Source organism: Pseudopodoces humilis, chromosome 16 (assembly GCF_049639895.1).
Source record: "Pseudopodoces humilis isolate 2021_Gansu_Grassland_sample_001 chromosome 16, ASM4963989v1, whole genome shotgun sequence".
In the NCBI taxonomy this organism is placed as follows: domain Eukaryota; kingdom Metazoa; phylum Chordata; class Aves; order Passeriformes; family Paridae; genus Pseudopodoces; species Pseudopodoces humilis.
In genome coordinates this window covers 1,180,925-1,199,059 of record NC_142215.1, presented here as the reverse complement: position 1 = coordinate 1,199,059, position 18,135 = coordinate 1,180,925, and the positions used below count along the sequence as shown (strand labels likewise).

General features: G+C 45.6%; 1 protein-coding gene across 3 annotated transcripts in view; it reads left to right on the top strand.

Annotated features, from left to right (window-relative positions):
* Nucleotides 1–2,483: 2,483 nt before the first annotated feature.
* Nucleotides 2,484–18,135, top strand: part of PIAS1 (protein inhibitor of activated STAT 1) — a 54,001-nt gene continuing 38,349 nt past the window's right edge. Inside the window, exon 1 of one of the 3 annotated variants that reach the window (XM_088063082.1) lies at nucleotides 2,484–2,539. In XM_088063082.1, the coding sequence (XP_087919208.1) occupies nucleotides 2,516–2,539 (24 nt within the window). In that variant the 5' untranslated portion in view covers nucleotides 2,484–2,515. Of the gene's footprint in view, nucleotides 2,540–3,489; nucleotides 3,511–12,135; nucleotides 12,306–18,135 lie in introns of those variants that run through there. The other 2 variants (XM_088063083.1, XM_014251307.2) reach the window with 2 other exon arrangements.

The following is an 18,135-nucleotide window of genomic DNA, read 5'->3' as shown; positions in this document are numbered from 1 at the left end:
GAAAGGCAGATTGTTTTTCTCATTAAGTTCCTTCTCCATCCTCTGGAGCGCTGGGAAGGGAGGGACTATCAAAAAAGGCCCGAAGTGAAAAAAAAATATGAAGAGCCTGGGTGAGGTTTGTCTGTAAAATAAAAACAACAAAAGCAACACTGGCAGGACCATTTTAAACCTGATTTTCTGGATCCTGTTCCTTTAGTTTGCTTCTTTATTTTAATGCAGCCGAAGGCATTCTCGGGCTGCTTTATTTAAAGCGAGTTTGGAGAGGGGACGCTGTGGTTTGTGGCCACGTGTCAAGTTTGATAGTGCTATGCCATGATTTAGCAAAAACACTCGAAGCACATGTCCACATCCCACTGAATTTGGGAGGAAGTGAAGAAGCAGAGGAAAAGCTGTTTTTGCTGTGCAGCAGTCTCATTCAGGAGGGGAGGAAAAAAAAAAAAAAACCATAAAATAATTGAAATAAATCAAGGGTTTATCTTTTAATCGAGGATTTATCAATTATAGATCTTCCTGGCCAAATTCCTTCGGCTTGACGTGAACTCATGGATCGTGTCGGATCAAGATTCCACGGATTTAATAATTCCAAACGGTTTTCCACTGGGCTGGCTCAGACCACTGAAATAGAAGGGCTAATTATGGGAGCTGTGGGCGTGCTGGAGTCATCTGACTTTGATTTTTTTTAGCCATCCCAGCAGCCTGCCCCCTCCCCAAAGCGGAGAGAAGCCTTCATCACACGCAGGATTATGGGGGCGTTGCTCATCATCCTCCTGGAACCGCTGCTCGTTTTCCTGAGCGCTCGGGGTGACGCTCCGGGTGCGCCACAACTCCGGGAGAACCGCTGGGAGAAAGAACCTCTGGGAAACGGGACGGAGGGATGGCCCCGAGATGGAATTGGGGCGTCAGCGAGGAGTTCCCTGGATTTTCTGGCTGTTTGGGGGATATTTCTGGGTGAAATGGTTGGAAATGCAGTGTTTGGGAAGAGAGATGAGTTGTTTGATTTGCTCAGCATAGCAGGACTTCAGATATCTCCTTCCCATAAACAAGGTGCCATCCAAAATCCGTTTATTTATGTATGTTCCTTTTCTAGGTGAAGGATTTGTGACCTGTCCACCTTGGTCAAAATCCACTCAAATCAAAATCCACACAAATCAAAATCCATACAATTTTTGTCCTGGACTGATGGAATGCGACACATCCTGATCCAATTCCACTGCCATCCCTACTTACTAGGACTTGTTTTCTTCAGGACTTCCCATAAATATTCTTAACAATAACCACATTTAACACCTCTTTCCCATTCTTCCCTTAACACAAACTAGTGAATTTTAAATCCTGGGTAACCCTCTTGGTCAAACTTTATAAAATTTAATTCTGTAATTACCACTCATGGTTATCTTACCACAGGTCCCCTGCGTGGAACCGAGCACGACTTGTTTTAATCTGCAGACTTGAGACATTAAAGCTTTATTTTGTCTTTCAATGACCATAACCTAAGAGCTTTCTGAATGTAGGATGATGGATTTTATGGCAGCTATGGAAATTGTAGGAAATTTTGTCTTCTTTGTTCAGTTCTGTGCATTAAGGTGAAGGCCAAGGAGAGGAATTGTCATTGTGATCCGTATTTATAGAATAACACACAGGTAGAAAGAAGCCGAATCGAGTTATAGTGACTTAAATACTAACATTCAACCCACCCAAATTCACAATTGATGCCATCATCTTGCCAGGCAGAATTTTGGTAGATGTTTTCCCCTCTGCGCTGTCTGGCTTGCTGTTGGAAGAACACAAATTTTACTCAAAATTCACATGGAATGGGCATATTTGGATCTCAGCTCTCTGCTCTTTGGGACTCCTACAACACCTGTATTGCTGTTCCTAGGGAAAAGGAAAACCCGGGCAAGCTCACGATGATTCCCAAACTTCTCCTCAGTAGCCTAGGGAAATAAAACTTGTAATTCCCCGAAATAAAACTCATCGCTGCCCGAAATGAAACTCATCATCTCCCGCTTGCTGCAGACCAGGAGCCGGAGGTTATGCCAGCGCCCGCTGAGGGACCCCGGCCCCATCCCGTTCCACCCCTAAAGGTCTCAAACCCGTGGATTAAGCAGCAGGAAGCGGAGCTACAAAATCCGACTTTAATCAACTCATTTATTACTGCAGCTTCGCGCAACCACCGCTTCCCTCGCGATGCGGAGGCTGCCCGCACGGCTGAGGGGAGCCGGGGCGCCCGGAGGGACCCGCACCCCTCACGGGGCCGGCGGCGCCGCGGGGGCCGCGCCGCGCAGGGCCGAACTTCCCGAGCGGTTCGGCGGCCACACGGCGTTCCCGGGGCGGCGGGGGAAGCGCAGCGAGAGCTCGGCTCCCCTCAGACCAGGGCTGGGAGCGGCGGGGACCCCCCGCCCGAGGAGGCACAAAATGGCGCCGCGATTCAAACGCTGCGCGCTGCGGGCGGGCGGGGCGGCGGGGGGGGCGGTGTCCCGGCGGGGTTCACTGCGCCTGCGCGCAGAGTCGCAAGATGGCGGACAGTGCGGAACTAAAGGTAAAGCGCAGCTCCGGGCCCCCCGGCGGCCCCGCCGGGGCCGCGGCCGAGAGCGGCCCGCGGCGAGACGAGCCCCGCTGGAGCGGCCCGCGGCGGAGCGCCGCCGGCAGCGGGGGCTGAGGGGCGGGGTGGGTGGGGAGCGGAGCGCAGAGCTGCCTCCCCTCTGGCCGCCCCCCCTCGCCGGCCCCGCCCCGCCGGGCGGCCCCGCCGGCGGGCGGGGCAGCGCGGGCGGCTCCGCTCCGCGGCCGCCGGCGGGGGCGGAGCCTCCGGCGGGCTGGGGGCGGGGGCCGGGGGCAGCCCCCGCGGGGGGCGGCGCGGGAGCTGCCGGGGCGGGGGACGGAGCCGCGGCGCCCCGCGAAGTTTGCAGGGGAGTCCGGCGGGAGCGACCCCCGGCAGCGGCGGTGGCCGCGGTGACAGCGGGGGGAGCGCGGCGGGGAGGCCGGCTCGCCGCCCCTCCGGTAAATAAAAGAACGTCACAGGCAGATGTGGAGGAGTTCCGCGGTGTTGAGCTGGCGGCGGTCCCTGTCATCCTGCGAAACACATGGAAAAGGGGCGCTCCGAGCCACCCCGCAGCCCGGCCGGCGCTCCCCGGGCCGGGGTCGCTGCGTTTGGGGCGTTTTGGGGGGGATTTTGGGGCGGGGGAGGGAATTTTTTTGGGGCGTTTTGGGCTCTCAGCCGAGATGGTGGAGGGGGGGGCAGGAGCAGCTCTGCCGAACGCGGAACTTTGGGTTTCCTAAGGCGTAAAAGAAACAGCAATTTTGAGGAACAGCAGTCGTGGGATAGAGGGTGGGAGGCATCCGCCCAAAAATACAAGGAAAAGACCCCTCCCCGAAACTTGGTGTGGGTGCAGGCTGTGCCCTGCACACCCTGCGAGGTGTTCAGAGTTTCAGAGTTTGCTCGCAGTTGTCACAGGGTCGGTGTTCACCAGGAGGGCTCCTGCCTCCTCCTTTAAAGCGAGCGGCACAAATCAGGTGGATATTAAATGTGTAACATAAACTGCGGAATACGTCGAGTATGACTAAGGAGATATTTTGTCTTTCCCTTGAGGTTTGGTAGAACGGAGTTTTTTCCTGTGTTGCAAAGGTATGGTGAGCTTTCATTTTAGGTGCGTAAGGAGCTGTCAGCAGGTAAAGAAATATCAAATCGTGAGTGTGTTCTGAGTTGTGTGGGTCAGGAGCCTTCAGATCCTCCTTTAAATCCTTCTCTGGCCTTGGTTTTTTTCTGGGAATCTTCAGTCCATATTGTATTGCTTGAGCTGTGGAATCCTTAAGCTTTTATTTTTTCCTTTTCAAACTCTTGCTTCCCACATAATGAGATCAAAGGGTTAAGATGCGATTGCAGTGCTGAAGTTTTTGTTAATTTTAGCCTGGCAAATGGAACAGTGTGTTTTGGTACACAGAGAGTTTCGTGGTGCACAGCAGCCAGCTTGGCTTTATGTGATGCCTTCATTAGCAGGGCTGACTCAAAAGGAGTTAAAAGAGATGGGAAATAGGGAATAAAGTCATTCCAAACCCCTTCATTGATCACTCACAGAAGTCTCCTTCTGGAGAAGAAATCGCAGTTTTTAAAATTTACGTTTCCTAAAGTGCAGTTGCTGCCTCGGGGGTGTGGAGGGTGAATGGCAAAGTTATTGTTTCATTCCAAATTGCAATTTTCTGCTCAAAAATTCCATCCCAAATTTCAATTTTCTGCTCAAAAATTCCATCCCCAATTTCAGTTTTCTGCCCAGGTTCTGTTCAGAGCGGTACTTGCAGGCAGGGACTGCGGGGAACTCTGAAAAGTTGTTTTTTTCTGTATCCATATCAGTTTGCTTAACAAAAAAAAAAAGTAATTACTTCCTCCATTCATACTTTGAAGACCTCAGGACATTCTGATTTTATTTTGGTTTTATTTTTTTGTGTCTTTGGACTGTACAGAATTAAAAAAATGCACGTGGGTGGGTCCTGCTGTGTCAGGGAGGAGGGGGGACATGAAATCTGCTTGGGGTTGGAGCTGTGGCCCTGCAGCTCTCCAGGTACTGCAGGAGGTGGGTGCTCCTCAGAAAAATGGGATTTATGGAAAGTTTTCACACCATGGTTGGGTATTTTTTTTAAGCAGGAGTAAATCCCCAGAAAATGTGCTTTTAAGTTCATTTTTTTGGAGTTGAAAGGTACCTAAGGGAGGGTTTGTGATAAAGACTCTGCTGTTTGAATAATGACCGGTGAACTCCTTTAATTATTTTCATTTTCTTAGGTAAAACCTTTAAGGGTTCTCCTCTGATTAATTAGCAAACGGGATTAATTTCAGATTTAACAACCTTTAAAAACTAAAATCAACTGTAATACTTGGGCAGGGACTCTTTGGCTTGGCCAGAAAAAGTTTGCCAGAAAAACTTCACTCAAGTTTCTAAAACTTTTGTTTCCTTCCTGTGCAAAGAAGCCCGGGGTTATGTGTGGGGAGTGTCACATGTGGAAATTGGGGAATGCGATACGATGGGTGCTGTTGCCAAAGGAAAATTAAAGTTCTTGCTCCCTCCAGAAAAACAGTGGTCAGCCTTACTTGCCACAATTTTTCATGGAGTTTTAATCATGAAATTGCCTTTCCCGTAATGGATTTTCTTACCACAAGCCCAGAGCGTTTTCAGCCTTTTTTGCACCGTTTGGGATTGTTTGTTCTGTTGGGGGGGGGGGGGGGACAGAAAAAAACCTAAAATAAAATCATCAGATAAGATCAAACATAATTCTGCATAATTCTTGTGAGGTTACTGAATTCCTGGGTACTGGGGAAGGTTTGGGTAAATTAAAGCAGTGTGTTTGCCCAAAATAAGGTAACTGGAAAGTTTGTTCTTCTGCAGAGCTCTCCCTCACTCCATAGGCTGAGGCATACGTGAATTTTCCTGATCTTAATTACTATTCCTGTCTAATTGCACCCAGACTCTAATTTATCTCAAGGTAAGCTATTTAAAGCTCCTTCTAATTGGAAGGAGTATACTTGAGTGATTAAATCTTTCCTTCAATATTTCTTACATCTCTTTAAATTGGTTATTAGATTGTTGTGATCTTCGCCTTCCACTCCAGCATTTTGGAAATCATTACGCAGTTTGCAATAATCAATTCAATTAACCACGGATCAAAGAAAGGGAAAAGAAAAGCTTATGTTTGAGTATTGTCATTCTTGATACTGTCCTAAGAAGCTGGCTTGGAAAGCACATGCTGGGAGGTTTTCTCCTTTGTTCTCTCTCCTTTTAAGAAAGTGCCTTTGGGGATTGGAGAGATCCCTGGTGTGTTTCTTGTTAGACATAATTTATACTTTAAAAATAAAATTAAAATTTAAAAAAAAAAAAAAAAGAAAAAAAAAAGTGAGCCAAGAGTTTGAATGAAAATTCATCACAGCATTTCCACACAATGGTGAGGAAAACAAACCACTTAGAAATATTCCTCAATTGGGAAATATCCCTCCCTGAAAGGCAGGGAAGCAGTTTTGGGATAACAGTGAGAAATGGACCTGTGTAACTGCACCCCTAATTTTAATAAACATAATCTACCTATTTGTCGTGGTTCAATTGGAATTTTACACTTCTGCATTACGAGCTCTTTCTGTTTAATCCTGTTATAAATTGCTGAGGTTGGGTGTTGCTGAGATTAAAGTAAATATAATCTACTTTTCATTGTTATCCGAGCCCGTGGATTACATTTGTCCGTGCTGTAATTTGCCCTGTGTCAGCAGAATTGTATTTTTAACTGATTTTTTTGGGGCTGGATATCTTATTTTTTTGTTGTTGTTTTTGAGCTTTTGGTCATCCACACTGAGCTTGCAGATATCAGAGGGATAAAATTGGCAGCTGAACCATCAAAGCCTCCATCCAGAACCCTTTTTTATCACCAGTAAATCCCAGATTGTTGCCTGCACATAAATGCAGTGCTCGTGGGTAAACCCTCCCCATCCTGGGAGGATCTGTGGGTCTGTGCAAGTGAAATTCATTTCAGGGGGAAGCTGTCAGCATTTCCAAGTGGTCGTTTTTAGTGGATTTCCAGGTGATTTTCCTTTGGGTTGTAAAGGTTTTTAGAAATTCCAGTTAGCAGCAGGTAGGAGATGGCACCTTAATTCAGCTTTTATTGCATGAGAAGAACGTTCCTGCAGGGAGAAGTGCTCAGGACTGCCTGGAAATCGGGAGGAATATCCATGGATCAGGCACACGGGACAAAGGGTTAAAAACATCCCACGGAGCCGGGTGTGGAGAGCTCAGCTCCCCCTGATATTGGAGTTATTTATAGGGCTGCAGCCTCTGGGTGCTGTGCTTTGTGCATCCAGGGCAGGCTTGCCGCTGATAATGCCTTTGGCACGGTGGGATGGAGTTCCTGGAATCTCTTCCCGGGGAAATCAGCATCTCATCGGTTCTCTCTTAGTGCCATTAGAGCAAAAACCAAAACAGAACTCGAGGCACTTGAGGCTCTCCCTGTAATTGTTCTGAGATACCCCCAGGCCTCTCCTTTCTCTGGAGCATCTCCTGGAATCCTTGTTGGTCCTAAAGCTTGGAGTGAGGTTGGATCTGACCCTCTGGAGCATCTGGAATTCTTATTTACCCTAAAGCTTGGAGTGAGGTGAGGTCTGACCCTCTGGAGCATCTCTTGGAATTCTTGTTGGTCCTAAAACTTGGATTGGGGTGAGGTCTGATCCTCTGGAACATCTCTTGGAATTCTTTTTGTTCCTATAGCTTAGGGTGAGATGGGGTCTGACCCTCTGGATGATCTCTTGGAATTCCTGTTTGTCCTAAAGCTTGGAGTGAGGTTGGATCTGACCCTCTGGATCATCTCTTGGAATCCCTGTTTGTCCTGAAGCTTGGATTGGGGTGAGGTCTGACCCTCTGGAGCATCTCCTGGAATTCTTGTTGGTCCTAAAGCTTGGAGTGAGGTGGGGTCTGACCCTCTGGAGCATCTCTTGGAATTCCTGTTTGTCCTAAAGCTTGGATTGGGGTGGGCTGGTGCTCTCCATCCCTGTGCCATTGGGCCCTGATGAAACCATGGAATTTGAAGCAATAGTCCCTTGATTGCTTGGGAATCAACATTTGGAGAGGGTTAATTTTTGTGTCTCTCAGTGTCCCAGGGGATTTGTGACTGGAGGATGGATTTTCTCTCCTGGGGCTTTTCTCTTTCGCGGGGTGTTGGTGTTTGGCTCTTGGCTCCACGAGGAAAGAATTTCATCTCCAGACCTGAAGTTGTGTCAGAAATGTCTGTGTGCTTTTGCTGCTCTGCTTCCAGTGTGGAAACTTTTGCTTTACAGGTGCCCTTCTAATGGAAAACTCAGTTTTATCACCCTCCATAAAAAGAAGTAAAAGCCTTTTGAAAACCCCAGATTTCAGGGAAGAACGCAAACACGGTTTTTACGTGAAAAACTTCACTGTAAATCCTTTGTCTCAGCCTGTGCTGCTCCCCCTTCGCCTCTGATGAACAGAAGAATCCCAAATAATTGTTTGTCCTGTTCCTGTGCGGGGAGGAGAGGGGAAATGCCCGTTTGGAGGGACTGCAGGGATTTTGGAATCCTCTTGGTGAAGCTCAGGTACTGATTGTGCTCTGTCACTGGTGCTGTGCAGAGCAGGGAGTGCTGAGAGCCTTGCTTTGGGCTTTTTAAAGTGGACATGATTGGATTTTATCATGCAGAAATTGCATGTAGCACCTTCAAGAGCAGTCTGTTCTTTGGAAACAAATGATTTTCTTAAAAGCAGAATCTTTTGCTTGAGAGGGGGGGGATGAGGAGGAGAAAGGAGCTTCCAAAAAACTCCTTCTTTCTGTACTCAGCGCTATCAAAGCCATTTCAGACGTAGTCACTGCCATAAAACGTGGCTGTTTCAAAGTAAATTAAAAGCTTGGGGGCTACAGGAGAAAGCAGAAGGTATTAAACCTTTGAGGATATATGGAGCTGAGGAGATGGCTGTGTTCTGGTCAGAACCCCTCGGAACCAGGTGAGCAGGATATTTATTGTCCTCCCTGGGCTGTGCTTCAAACCTTTCCCTCTCTGGCTGGAGCAGCTCTATCGATCCAGGGCGGCAATTTGCTCCATCTCCTTTTCCTTCTGGGATTGTGGATGGCTCTGCTGGTCTGTGGTGTCCCTTTGAGAGCTCTGGAGATGGGATTCCAAGGCTGGGGAGGAGTGGGAGGGTGTTCTGGGCTTGTCTGGAATATGGGAAACAAAGAATTGAAAAGCCAGGGTATGATTAGACCAGAGGTCAGCCTGAGCTTGACCTTCATGTCTGTAGGAGATGATATCCAAGAGATTTATATGGGAAGTGGCATGATAATTAAGGGGAAGGAAAAGGAGGAGAGAGAAGGGAGAAGGGAGCCCTGGGCTCTGCAGCAGAGCAAAGACTCCGTGGCCACGTGGAAGTTTATTCAGGAGATGAGCGCTGGTCACCTCGTGGGCAGCTCCGCAGCGAGCTCCCCGTGTTTGGGTTAGGAAATGGGAATGGACACGTGGGAATAAACCTGGATGGGCTGCAGGAAATGCTCCAGTGGCCGCTTTCCATCCGGGAAGGACGCCTGACAGCAGGACAGGGGGCAAGGGGCAGTTCCAGTCCCTGCCCTGCTCCAGGCTGACACAGGCAGCAGCTCCTCCTTCGTGAGAGGTGAAGCATCCCTTGGTAGGCGCTTTCTGCCCTGTGCCTGTGTGTTCATGGTGCTTTTTCCTGGTTTCCAGCCCTGATCTTAATTGTCGTGCCGAATTCTTTAATCCAGAGTTCAGCAGGGCTCTCCCCTTGGTTTTTCATGGCGTTTCTTTGGGTTTGACACCTTCTTGCTCCTTCGATCCTGACCGTGGATGGCTTTGTGATTTGTGGGAAATCTGCAGCCCGAGCAGTGGGGTCAGAGCAGCTCGCTCAGGGCTCGGTGTGTGGAACCTCGGAGGATGGAGGTGGCACCGCCTCCTCCTTGGCTGAACTGTTTTCATGGTGAAAACAGGGCTGGTTTGGCTTTTTTAAACCTCCATCCTGAACCTCTTCCTTCAGCTTGGGCTGTGTTCCAGTGGGAAGATGGTGGCTGTTTCCTTGGTGACCTCCTGGACACGTTGGAAGGTTGCCAGGAGGTTGCTCCAAAGCCTTCTCTCCAGCAGGCTGAAGGAGCTCTGTTCCCAAACCTCCTGCCAGCTCATCCTGCTGCACCTCACAGCTTCCACAAAGAATTTTTGGGAATGGGGCTTGGACAGGTTTTTCCGTGCTGTGATGTTGTTCCTGAGGAGTTTTTACTCCTGAGGATTTCTGTGCGTGGAGATCCCCAGCAGTGTGCAAAAGCAGTTCCTGAAACTGATACCAGCAGAAAAGGCAGAAATAGCTTCCAAAAACTGAAATTTCACGAGCAGAAATAATCCTCCCCTTCAGAGGGGAGAAGGTGACACACAGCTCTTCACCAGGAGGCTCCATGAAATGATTGTGAAACTCAGGATACCCAGCTCTCCCGCTCTTTCCCCTTCTCCCATTAAAATCCACGGCTCCAAAGCATGTGGAAAACCGAGCTCCATCTCCTCCTTGCTTGGCTCCAACACCTGCACCTTTTGTTGCCGTGGTCAGTGGAGCGTGCAGACACGTGATAAATGTTCTCAGAAATTTGTGCTGGGCAGAAGTCAGAGGCCTGGCTTTTCTAAGCTGGGTTTAGGCAAGATATTCAGCTGGAAAAATGGGATATATGGGATGGTTTATGCAAGATATTCAGCTGAAAAAAAGTGGATATATGAGATGGTATATGCAAGATATTCAACTGAAAAATATGGGATATATGAGATGGTTTATACAAGATATTCAACTCAAAAATATGGGATATATGAGATGGTTTATACAAAAGTTTCAACTGAAAAAATGGGATGTATGAGCTGGTTTATGCAAGATATTCAACTGAAAAAAAGTGGATATATGAGCTGGTTTATGCAAGATATTAAACAGAAAAAAGTGGGATAAATGAGATGGTTTATACCATTTATAAGATATTCAACCGAAAAATGAAAATGATTTTTTATATATATATATATATACACACATATATATGTATTTTATATTCTATAGATATAAAATAGAATATAGGAAGAAATAGAATATAGGATGAAAACAGCAGCAAAATGGAGTTTTCCTTGGCAATTTAGCTTAGGTGCAGCTCCCTATTCTGTATTTTTTGGTAAAAAGCAGAAAGCCAAATGCAATAATTTGGTGCAGGTAAAAATCTGTCATTTGAACTGCAGGAGAGTCCTGTAAAAAGTTGTGTGGATGAGAATGGTTTTGATACATTCATTCCTCATTTTTTTTTTCTCCAGACTCCCTTGATAAAATGATCTCACTTTTGTACAGATGTTGTATCTCCTTTCCCTGCTGCAAAATCAGAGGGTTTGAAGCTGCCCAAATATCGTGGTTTCACTTATTCTTTTATTTTCCCCCAAGTATCAGAGCTGTTGTTGCTTTAAATCACAAGGATTTTAAATAATATTTTTCTAAAGGGTGTCCACCCGGGTTTTCATTCAGTTAATTCCTACTTTTACCTCTTTGCTGTTCAAATTTGACTCTTTCTGTTCTGCAGTCGGGTTTTTATTCGAGGCGTCGTCGCTTGGGTTTCGGAGGAAACGGCTAAAAGGAAATGTGTGAGGGGTGATAGGAGTGGAAAAGTGGCTGTGGTGGTTCACACCAAGGCCTGCTGGTGTCTCCTGCAGCTTCCAGAGATGAGTGAGAGGGGAAAAGATGTGGAAAATAAAAAACAAAAATAAAGAGATCCCCTCGCTGCATTGCTCCATCTCCAGCCCCTCCCAGCTCAGCCCTCTGCATCCAGATTTATTATGAGCCGTAATAAATCGATTTTCAGGTGCCTCTCCAGGCTTCTCTTGAGCCTCAATAACCTGATTTGGATGCTGGTGTTTTCTGGAGGGATTTCTGACCCCGCTCGTGTTGTTTTGAGCCTGGATTTTGGGATGGAGGAGGACAAACAGCTCCTCCCTGTCCATCTCCCTGTGCTGCTTGTTGGATCACAGCTGTCCCCAGCTCCTCTGTTTTTAGGTTGAAAACTCTCGGCTTTCATTATTTCTTCATTAAGGAAATCTCGTTGGACTTCTGCCGTCCTCTGAGCATTTCCACTTCTCCCGTGTGTGTATATCAAATTATTTAATATCATTTGATGTGCCGAGCCCACCAAACCCACCCACACTCGGAGCTTTTGGGCAAAGCAGGAATTTCTATCGTTTGGAACGATTTTTTTATTTGCTCTCTGCTGCCTTCCCAATCATTTATTTCTGTTTCTCCCAGAGATTCGTGTGCTTGCAGCCCAGCTGACGTTTTCATACCTGTGTTTATCAGCAGTGGCAAAGGTCACAGCAGAGCTCTGGAAAGCTCTGGGCTGGCTGCTCTGCTTTTCCCACAAATTCTGGGCATTAAACCAGGCTCTCCCATCCTCCAAACCCCTCTGAGTTTTCTTGGATGAAAAATCCCGGGGTTTTCTTGGATGTTCAGGAACAGGTTAAGCCGAGTGTGCCATCCACGCATGACCTTCTCTATTGTTTGCTCTTGGAACAGCTCAGCCCCGATGGTAACACAAGAACTTTGAATAGCAGCTGAGGATCCAGGGCCTGCCTTTATTTTATTTTATTTTATTTTCAAGGAGTTATTGATGCTGGAGGAACGCTCAGCACTGGATTTTCATCCTTTCCTTCGACCTGTGCTGTTGTGTTGTATTTTTGGAGGGCTCTGAGGTGGTGCCAAGCTGCCATGAAGGGGAAGCAAAGATGTGTTGGATCTCATTTCCTACCTTCAGTTCACTCAAAAAGTTTGGTAAAATGTGGTTTTGTTTTTTCCAGGGCATTCACACAGTGTGGTAAAAGGCTTGAGTTAATTAATAATTGATGACCTGCACGGGCTCCCTTCCTTGGGCCCACACGATGATGATGATGTCTTGATGCATTTATTTTTATTTTTCATTTTGCTGTAGAGGCTGAGCAGTTTGTTGTGGAGCAATTAAAACATCTTTACCTGCAAGCAGGAGCTGTAGGTTGTTACCCCGTGAGGGGATCAGGAGGAAAAAAGGTGAATTTAATTGATATAAAAATTCTGTTCTGAAACCCAGAAAAGGCCTTGTTTTGTCAGGAGACCCTAAATAATCCCAGTAAAAGGCACAGGCAGGGTATAAATTGGTGTGAGAGTTATTCAGAGGCCATTAATGAGCTACAAAAGCCTCGTGGAGATGGAAATTCCTCTTCAGGGTGGGATTTGGGTGGCTTTGGTCAGCCAGGATGGAAAGGAGCAGTGATGGAGCATCCTCCTCCCCCAGGGGCTGGGAATGGGGGGAGCAACTTCTCCCTGCCAGGATTTTCCCCTGGCCTTGCATTCACATCCCACTTTATTTCCTGATTTCTCTAATTATAAAATACATTTTATAATTTAATCAGTGTCAATATGGGATGTAAATACAAATTCTACACCATATAATAAATAAATTTGGGACAGGAAGTTTTCAGTGGCAGTTTTCAGTGGGAGCTGAACTTTTCCCTGCCAGGATTTTCCCCTGGCCTTGCATTCACATCCCACTTTATTTCCTGATTTCTCTAATTATAAAATCTATTTTATAATTTAATCAGTGTCAATATGGGATGTAAATACAGATTCTATACCATATAATAAATAAACTGGGGAAAGGTTTTCAGTTGGAGCTGAACTTTTCCCTTCCAGGATTTTCCCCTGGCCTTGTATTCATATCCCAGCTTATTTCCTGATTTTTCTAATTATATATTTTAGCCTTTAATCAGTGTCAATATGGGATGTAAATACAAATTCTACACCATATAATAAATAAATATGGGACAGGAAGTTTTCAGTGGCAGTTTTCAGTGGGAGCTGAACTTTTCCCTGCCAGGATTTTCCCCTGGCCTTGCATTCACATCCCACTTTATTTCTTGATTTCTCTAATTATAAAATACATTTTATAATTTAATCAGTGTCAATATGGGATGTAAATACAGATTCTATACCATATAATAAATAAACTGGGGAAAGGTTTTCAGTTGGAGCTGAACTTTTCCCTTCCAGGATTTTCCCCTGGCCTTGTATTCATATCCCAGCTTATTTCCTGATTTTTCTAATTATATATTTTAGCCTTTAATCAGTGTCAATATGGGATGTAAATACAAATTCTACACCATATAATAAATAAATATGGGACAGGAAGTTTTCAGTGGCAGTTTTCAGTGGGAGCTGAACTTCTCCCTGCCAGGATTTTCCCCTGGCCTTGCATTCACATCCCACTTTATTTCTTGATTTCTCTAATTATAAAATACATTTTATAATTTAATCAGTGTCAATATGGGATGTAAATACAGATTCTATACCATATAATAAATAAACTGCGGAAAGGTATTCAGTGGGAGCTGAACTTCTCCCTGCCAGGATTTTCACCTGACTTTGCATTCACATCCCACTTTATTTCCTAATTTTTCTAATTATAAAATATATCTTAACCTTTAATCAGTGTCAATATGGGATGTAAATACAATTTCTATACTATATAGTAAATAAATTACAAGTGGGGACAGGAGGTTTTCAGTGTGAGCTGAACTTTTCCCTGTCAGGATTTTCACTTGGAAAAGTCAGGGAATGCTTGAATTCGAAATTCTCATTTGGTTGGGATTTGGATTTTTTCCTATCACAATTTTCTTGGGCAGCTTTTTGGATTTTTTATTCCTGTGGCTGGAGCCCAGCAAATGCAGGATCCTGCTTGGAGTTTCTCACATATTTGAAATCTTATTTGTGGCTGAAATTTGCCTTCTAAAAAACCCCTCATTCCATCAAGGGGGATTTTTCCGTTCAGGGTAGAGGTTATTGTGGGAATAAATTGATTAAATTCAATCTGATTGGAAGAAAAAAAAGTGTCTGGAGGATGAGGTGGTGGTTTGGGGGAATGAAATCTCCCTCTTCCCACCAAGCAAGTGTCCTTAGCATGTGCCAGAGTGCTGGGAAAATGTTCCTCAAGGCCCTGCTGTGCTCTGTGTGGGCCAGGAAAATATTGCAAACACAATATATTGAATTTCCTAGCTCACTGCATGCTTGAGCCTATAGGTAACCCGCTGGTAATGCACATAAAAATGCACTTTGCTGGCATGGCTGGAAGCTGGAAGGATAAAATATCCCAGATTTTTGAGGGGTGAAATTGGAATTGTGGGGTTGGGATCGGCTTTGAGGAGTTCAGGCCTTGCTTGAGACGCATCTCCGGCCACAGGTTCATACAAAAGCATTTTGTTTCTGCTCATTGAAAGCTGAAGAAAAGCAGGAAGATTTGTTTCCTCTGCCATTCTTCTGTCACCTCCCTGCATTTTTCCTGGCTGGGAAGAAGCCCTGCCTTGTGGCTGATATGAAAATCTGAATTTCCTGCTCTCCCTTTCCCTTTCTTTGTGCCCGAGGCTCTTGGAGCTCCAGCCCCAGGATCTGCGTTCAGGCCTTGGCGTGTGCTGCTGCTTGGGATGAGATCCTGGGGTTCCTCACAGCCTCCCTCATTCTTAAATCCTGGCAGCAGCTGGAGAAATCAGGCAGGAATCAGGCAGGAATCAGTCAGCCAGGAATCAGCCAGAAATCACCTGGAAATCAGCCAGGAATCACTCAGAGATCACCCAGAACTCACCCTAAAATCACCCAGAAATCACCCCCAGAGATCAGCCAGAGATCAGCCAGAGATCAGTCAGAACTCACCCAGAACTCACCCTAAAATCACCCAGAAATCACCCCCAGAGATCAGCCAGAGATCAGCCAGAGATCAGTCAGAACTCACCCGGAGATCACCCAGAACTCACCCAGAACTCACCCTAAAATCACCCAGAAATCAGCCAGGAATCCCCCAGAACTCACCCAGAAATCACCCCCAGACATCAGCCAGGAATCACCCAGAACTCACCCGGAGATCACCCAGAACTCACCCTAAAATCACCCAGAAATCAGCCAGGAATCCCCCAGAACTCACCCAGAACTCACCCATGTCCCACTGAGTGTCCCCAGCATTCCCAGTCCTCGCTGGGAACTGCCGTGGGACAGGAGGAGTTCAGTGGGAGCTGAACTTTTCCCTTCCAGGATTTTCCCCTGGCCTTGCATTCACATCCCAGTTTATTTCCTGATTTCTCTAATTATAAAATCTATTTTAGCCTTTAATCAGTATCTTAATGGGATGAAAATACAAATTCTATAACATATAGTAAATAAATATGGGACAGGAAGTTTTCAGTGGCAGTTTTCAGTTGGAGCTGAACTTTTCCCTGCCAGGATTTTCCCCTGGCCTTGCATTCACATCCCATTTTATTTCCTGATTTTTGAATTTATAAAATCTATTTTAGCCTTTAATCAGTGTCATTATGGGATGTAAATACAAATTCTATACCCTATAGTAAATAAATCATTCCACGAGTTTCTTGGTGCTGAACCTGTGGATTCACAGGCAGATACTTCTATGAAATAGAAAGGGGCAGCAATACTTTGAATATAACAATATAATTCCTAATTAATACGGTAGGAAAACACATCAGAGGTGCAAATCCTTTATTTAAATATCATAAAAACAATGTAAAAAGACAATTTCTCGAGCTTTTAATTAATCTTGATGACTTACTACCATATGACAGCTTTAAAAAAAAATAAATAAAGCGTACTTTGGCTGCCTGAAATAATTAGGAAATACAGAAATGTGGAATTTTAGCTCTTTGCTTTTCAATTTGGCTTTTCCCATGCAGATGCCAGGGGTGATTGCTTGGTGGAATCCTCGTTCTCAGCTGATTTTCACAGTGGGAACTTGTGGCTGGCTCATTTCTATGATCACAATTCAGCCTAATTGGTGCTGTTAATGAATTATTGTTCTGCTAGAGGGGAGCGGGGGCTTGGCCAGAGGCTTTCAGAGGGGTTTGCTGGCAGCAGATTTATTTCCTTTGGGAAGGGGAATCTTTTGGTGATAAAATATCATTTCCCATTCCTAATGTTTCAGCTTTTCTCCTTTTTTCTCCTTCTTTGCTTTTCTCCTTCTTTTCTCCTTCTTTTCTCCTTCTTTTCTCCTTCTTTTCTCCTTCTTTTCTCCTTCTTTTCTCCTTCTTTTCTCCTTCTTTTCTCCTTCTTTTCTCCTTCTTTTCTCCTTCTTTTCTCCTTCTTTTCTCCTTCTTTTCTCCTTCTTTTCTCCTTCTTTTCTCCTTCTTTTCTCCTTCTTTTCTCCTTCTTTTCTCCTTCTTTTCTCCTTCTTTTCTCCTTCTTTGCTCCTTCTTTTCTCCTTCTTTTCTCCCCCTTTTCTTTTCTCCCCCTTTTCTCCTTCTTTCCTCCTTCTTTTCTCCTTCTTTTCTCCTTCTTTTCTCCTTCTTTTCTCCTTCTTTTCTCCTTCTTTGCTCCTTCTTTTCTCCTTCTTTGCTCCTTCTTTGCTCCTTCTTTGCTCCTTCTTTGCTCCTTCTTTGCTCCTTCTTTGCTCCTTCTTTGCTCCTTCTTTGCTCCTTCTTTGCTCCTTCTTTTCTCCTTCTTTTCTCCTTCTTTTCTCCTTCTTTTCTCCTTCTTTGCTCCTTCTTTGCTCCTTCTTTGCTCCTTCTTTGCTCCTTCTTTGCTCCGCTCCCCCTTTTCTTTCCCCCCCCTCTTTTCCCCCCTCTTTTCCCCCCCTCTTTTCCCCCCCTCTTTTCCCCCCCTCTTTTCCCCCCCTCTTTTCCCCCCCTCTTTTCCCCCCCTCTTTTCCCCCCCCTCTTTTCCCCCCCTCTTTTCCCCCCTCTTTTCCCCCCTCTTTTCCCCCCTCTTTTCCCCCCTCTTTTCCCCCCTCTTTTCCCCCCTCTTTTCCCCCCTTCTTTCCCCCCTCTTTTCTCCCCCTTTTTTCTTTTCTCCCCCTTTTCCCCCCTCTTTTCCCCCTCTTTTCCTTTATTAAAGCTGTTTTGGAGCTGTTAGTGGAGGCTTTTCTGTATTCCAGATAAAATCCCAACCAAACATCCTGTGGGATGGATGTTCCCGGGGTGACCTCATTCCCACTGACAAACCCTGAGCTCCAACCGCTTCACAAACCTTGGGAAATCCATTTTTAGGGAATTTTGCCCGAAATTCTGAAAGAAAAGGTGAAATTTTATCACATTCCTCCTTGGCTTTGATGATTTTTTCCCCTTTTCCAGTGTGAATTGTGAGCTGATGACTCCGGTTTTGCAGTTTTCCCTCTCTTGGGGCGTGAGCAGAGCCATTGGTTACTTTTCAGGGAAATGAGATTCAATTATGTCCTGCCTTCACCCTGCTGTTCAGCACTTTGCAAATCACTATCCAAATTTAATATAATTCTTAATTAAACCTTCTTGAGATGCCACAATAATAGTCAGGGATGATGTCGTCTGTCTCCTGTGCTGCATCCTGGAAAAATGGGACAAACGAGGAGGAAAAAAAATGGGATATTTTGGATGGATTTGGTGGCAGAATCTCATTCCTTGAAGCGTTACCTCATTTGGAGCTAATTAATAGCAAAGTTCTAGTGGATAACTCATTTTTCACTTGGGGCACGTGGGGAATAAATCACTTTGCAAGGTACAGAAATAAGATTTTCTTTTCAAATCTTGGAGGAAAAATCCACGTCTCTTTGGAGTAATTTGTTTTAATCCGGTTGGAGTTGACAAACACGAGGCAGGGAAGG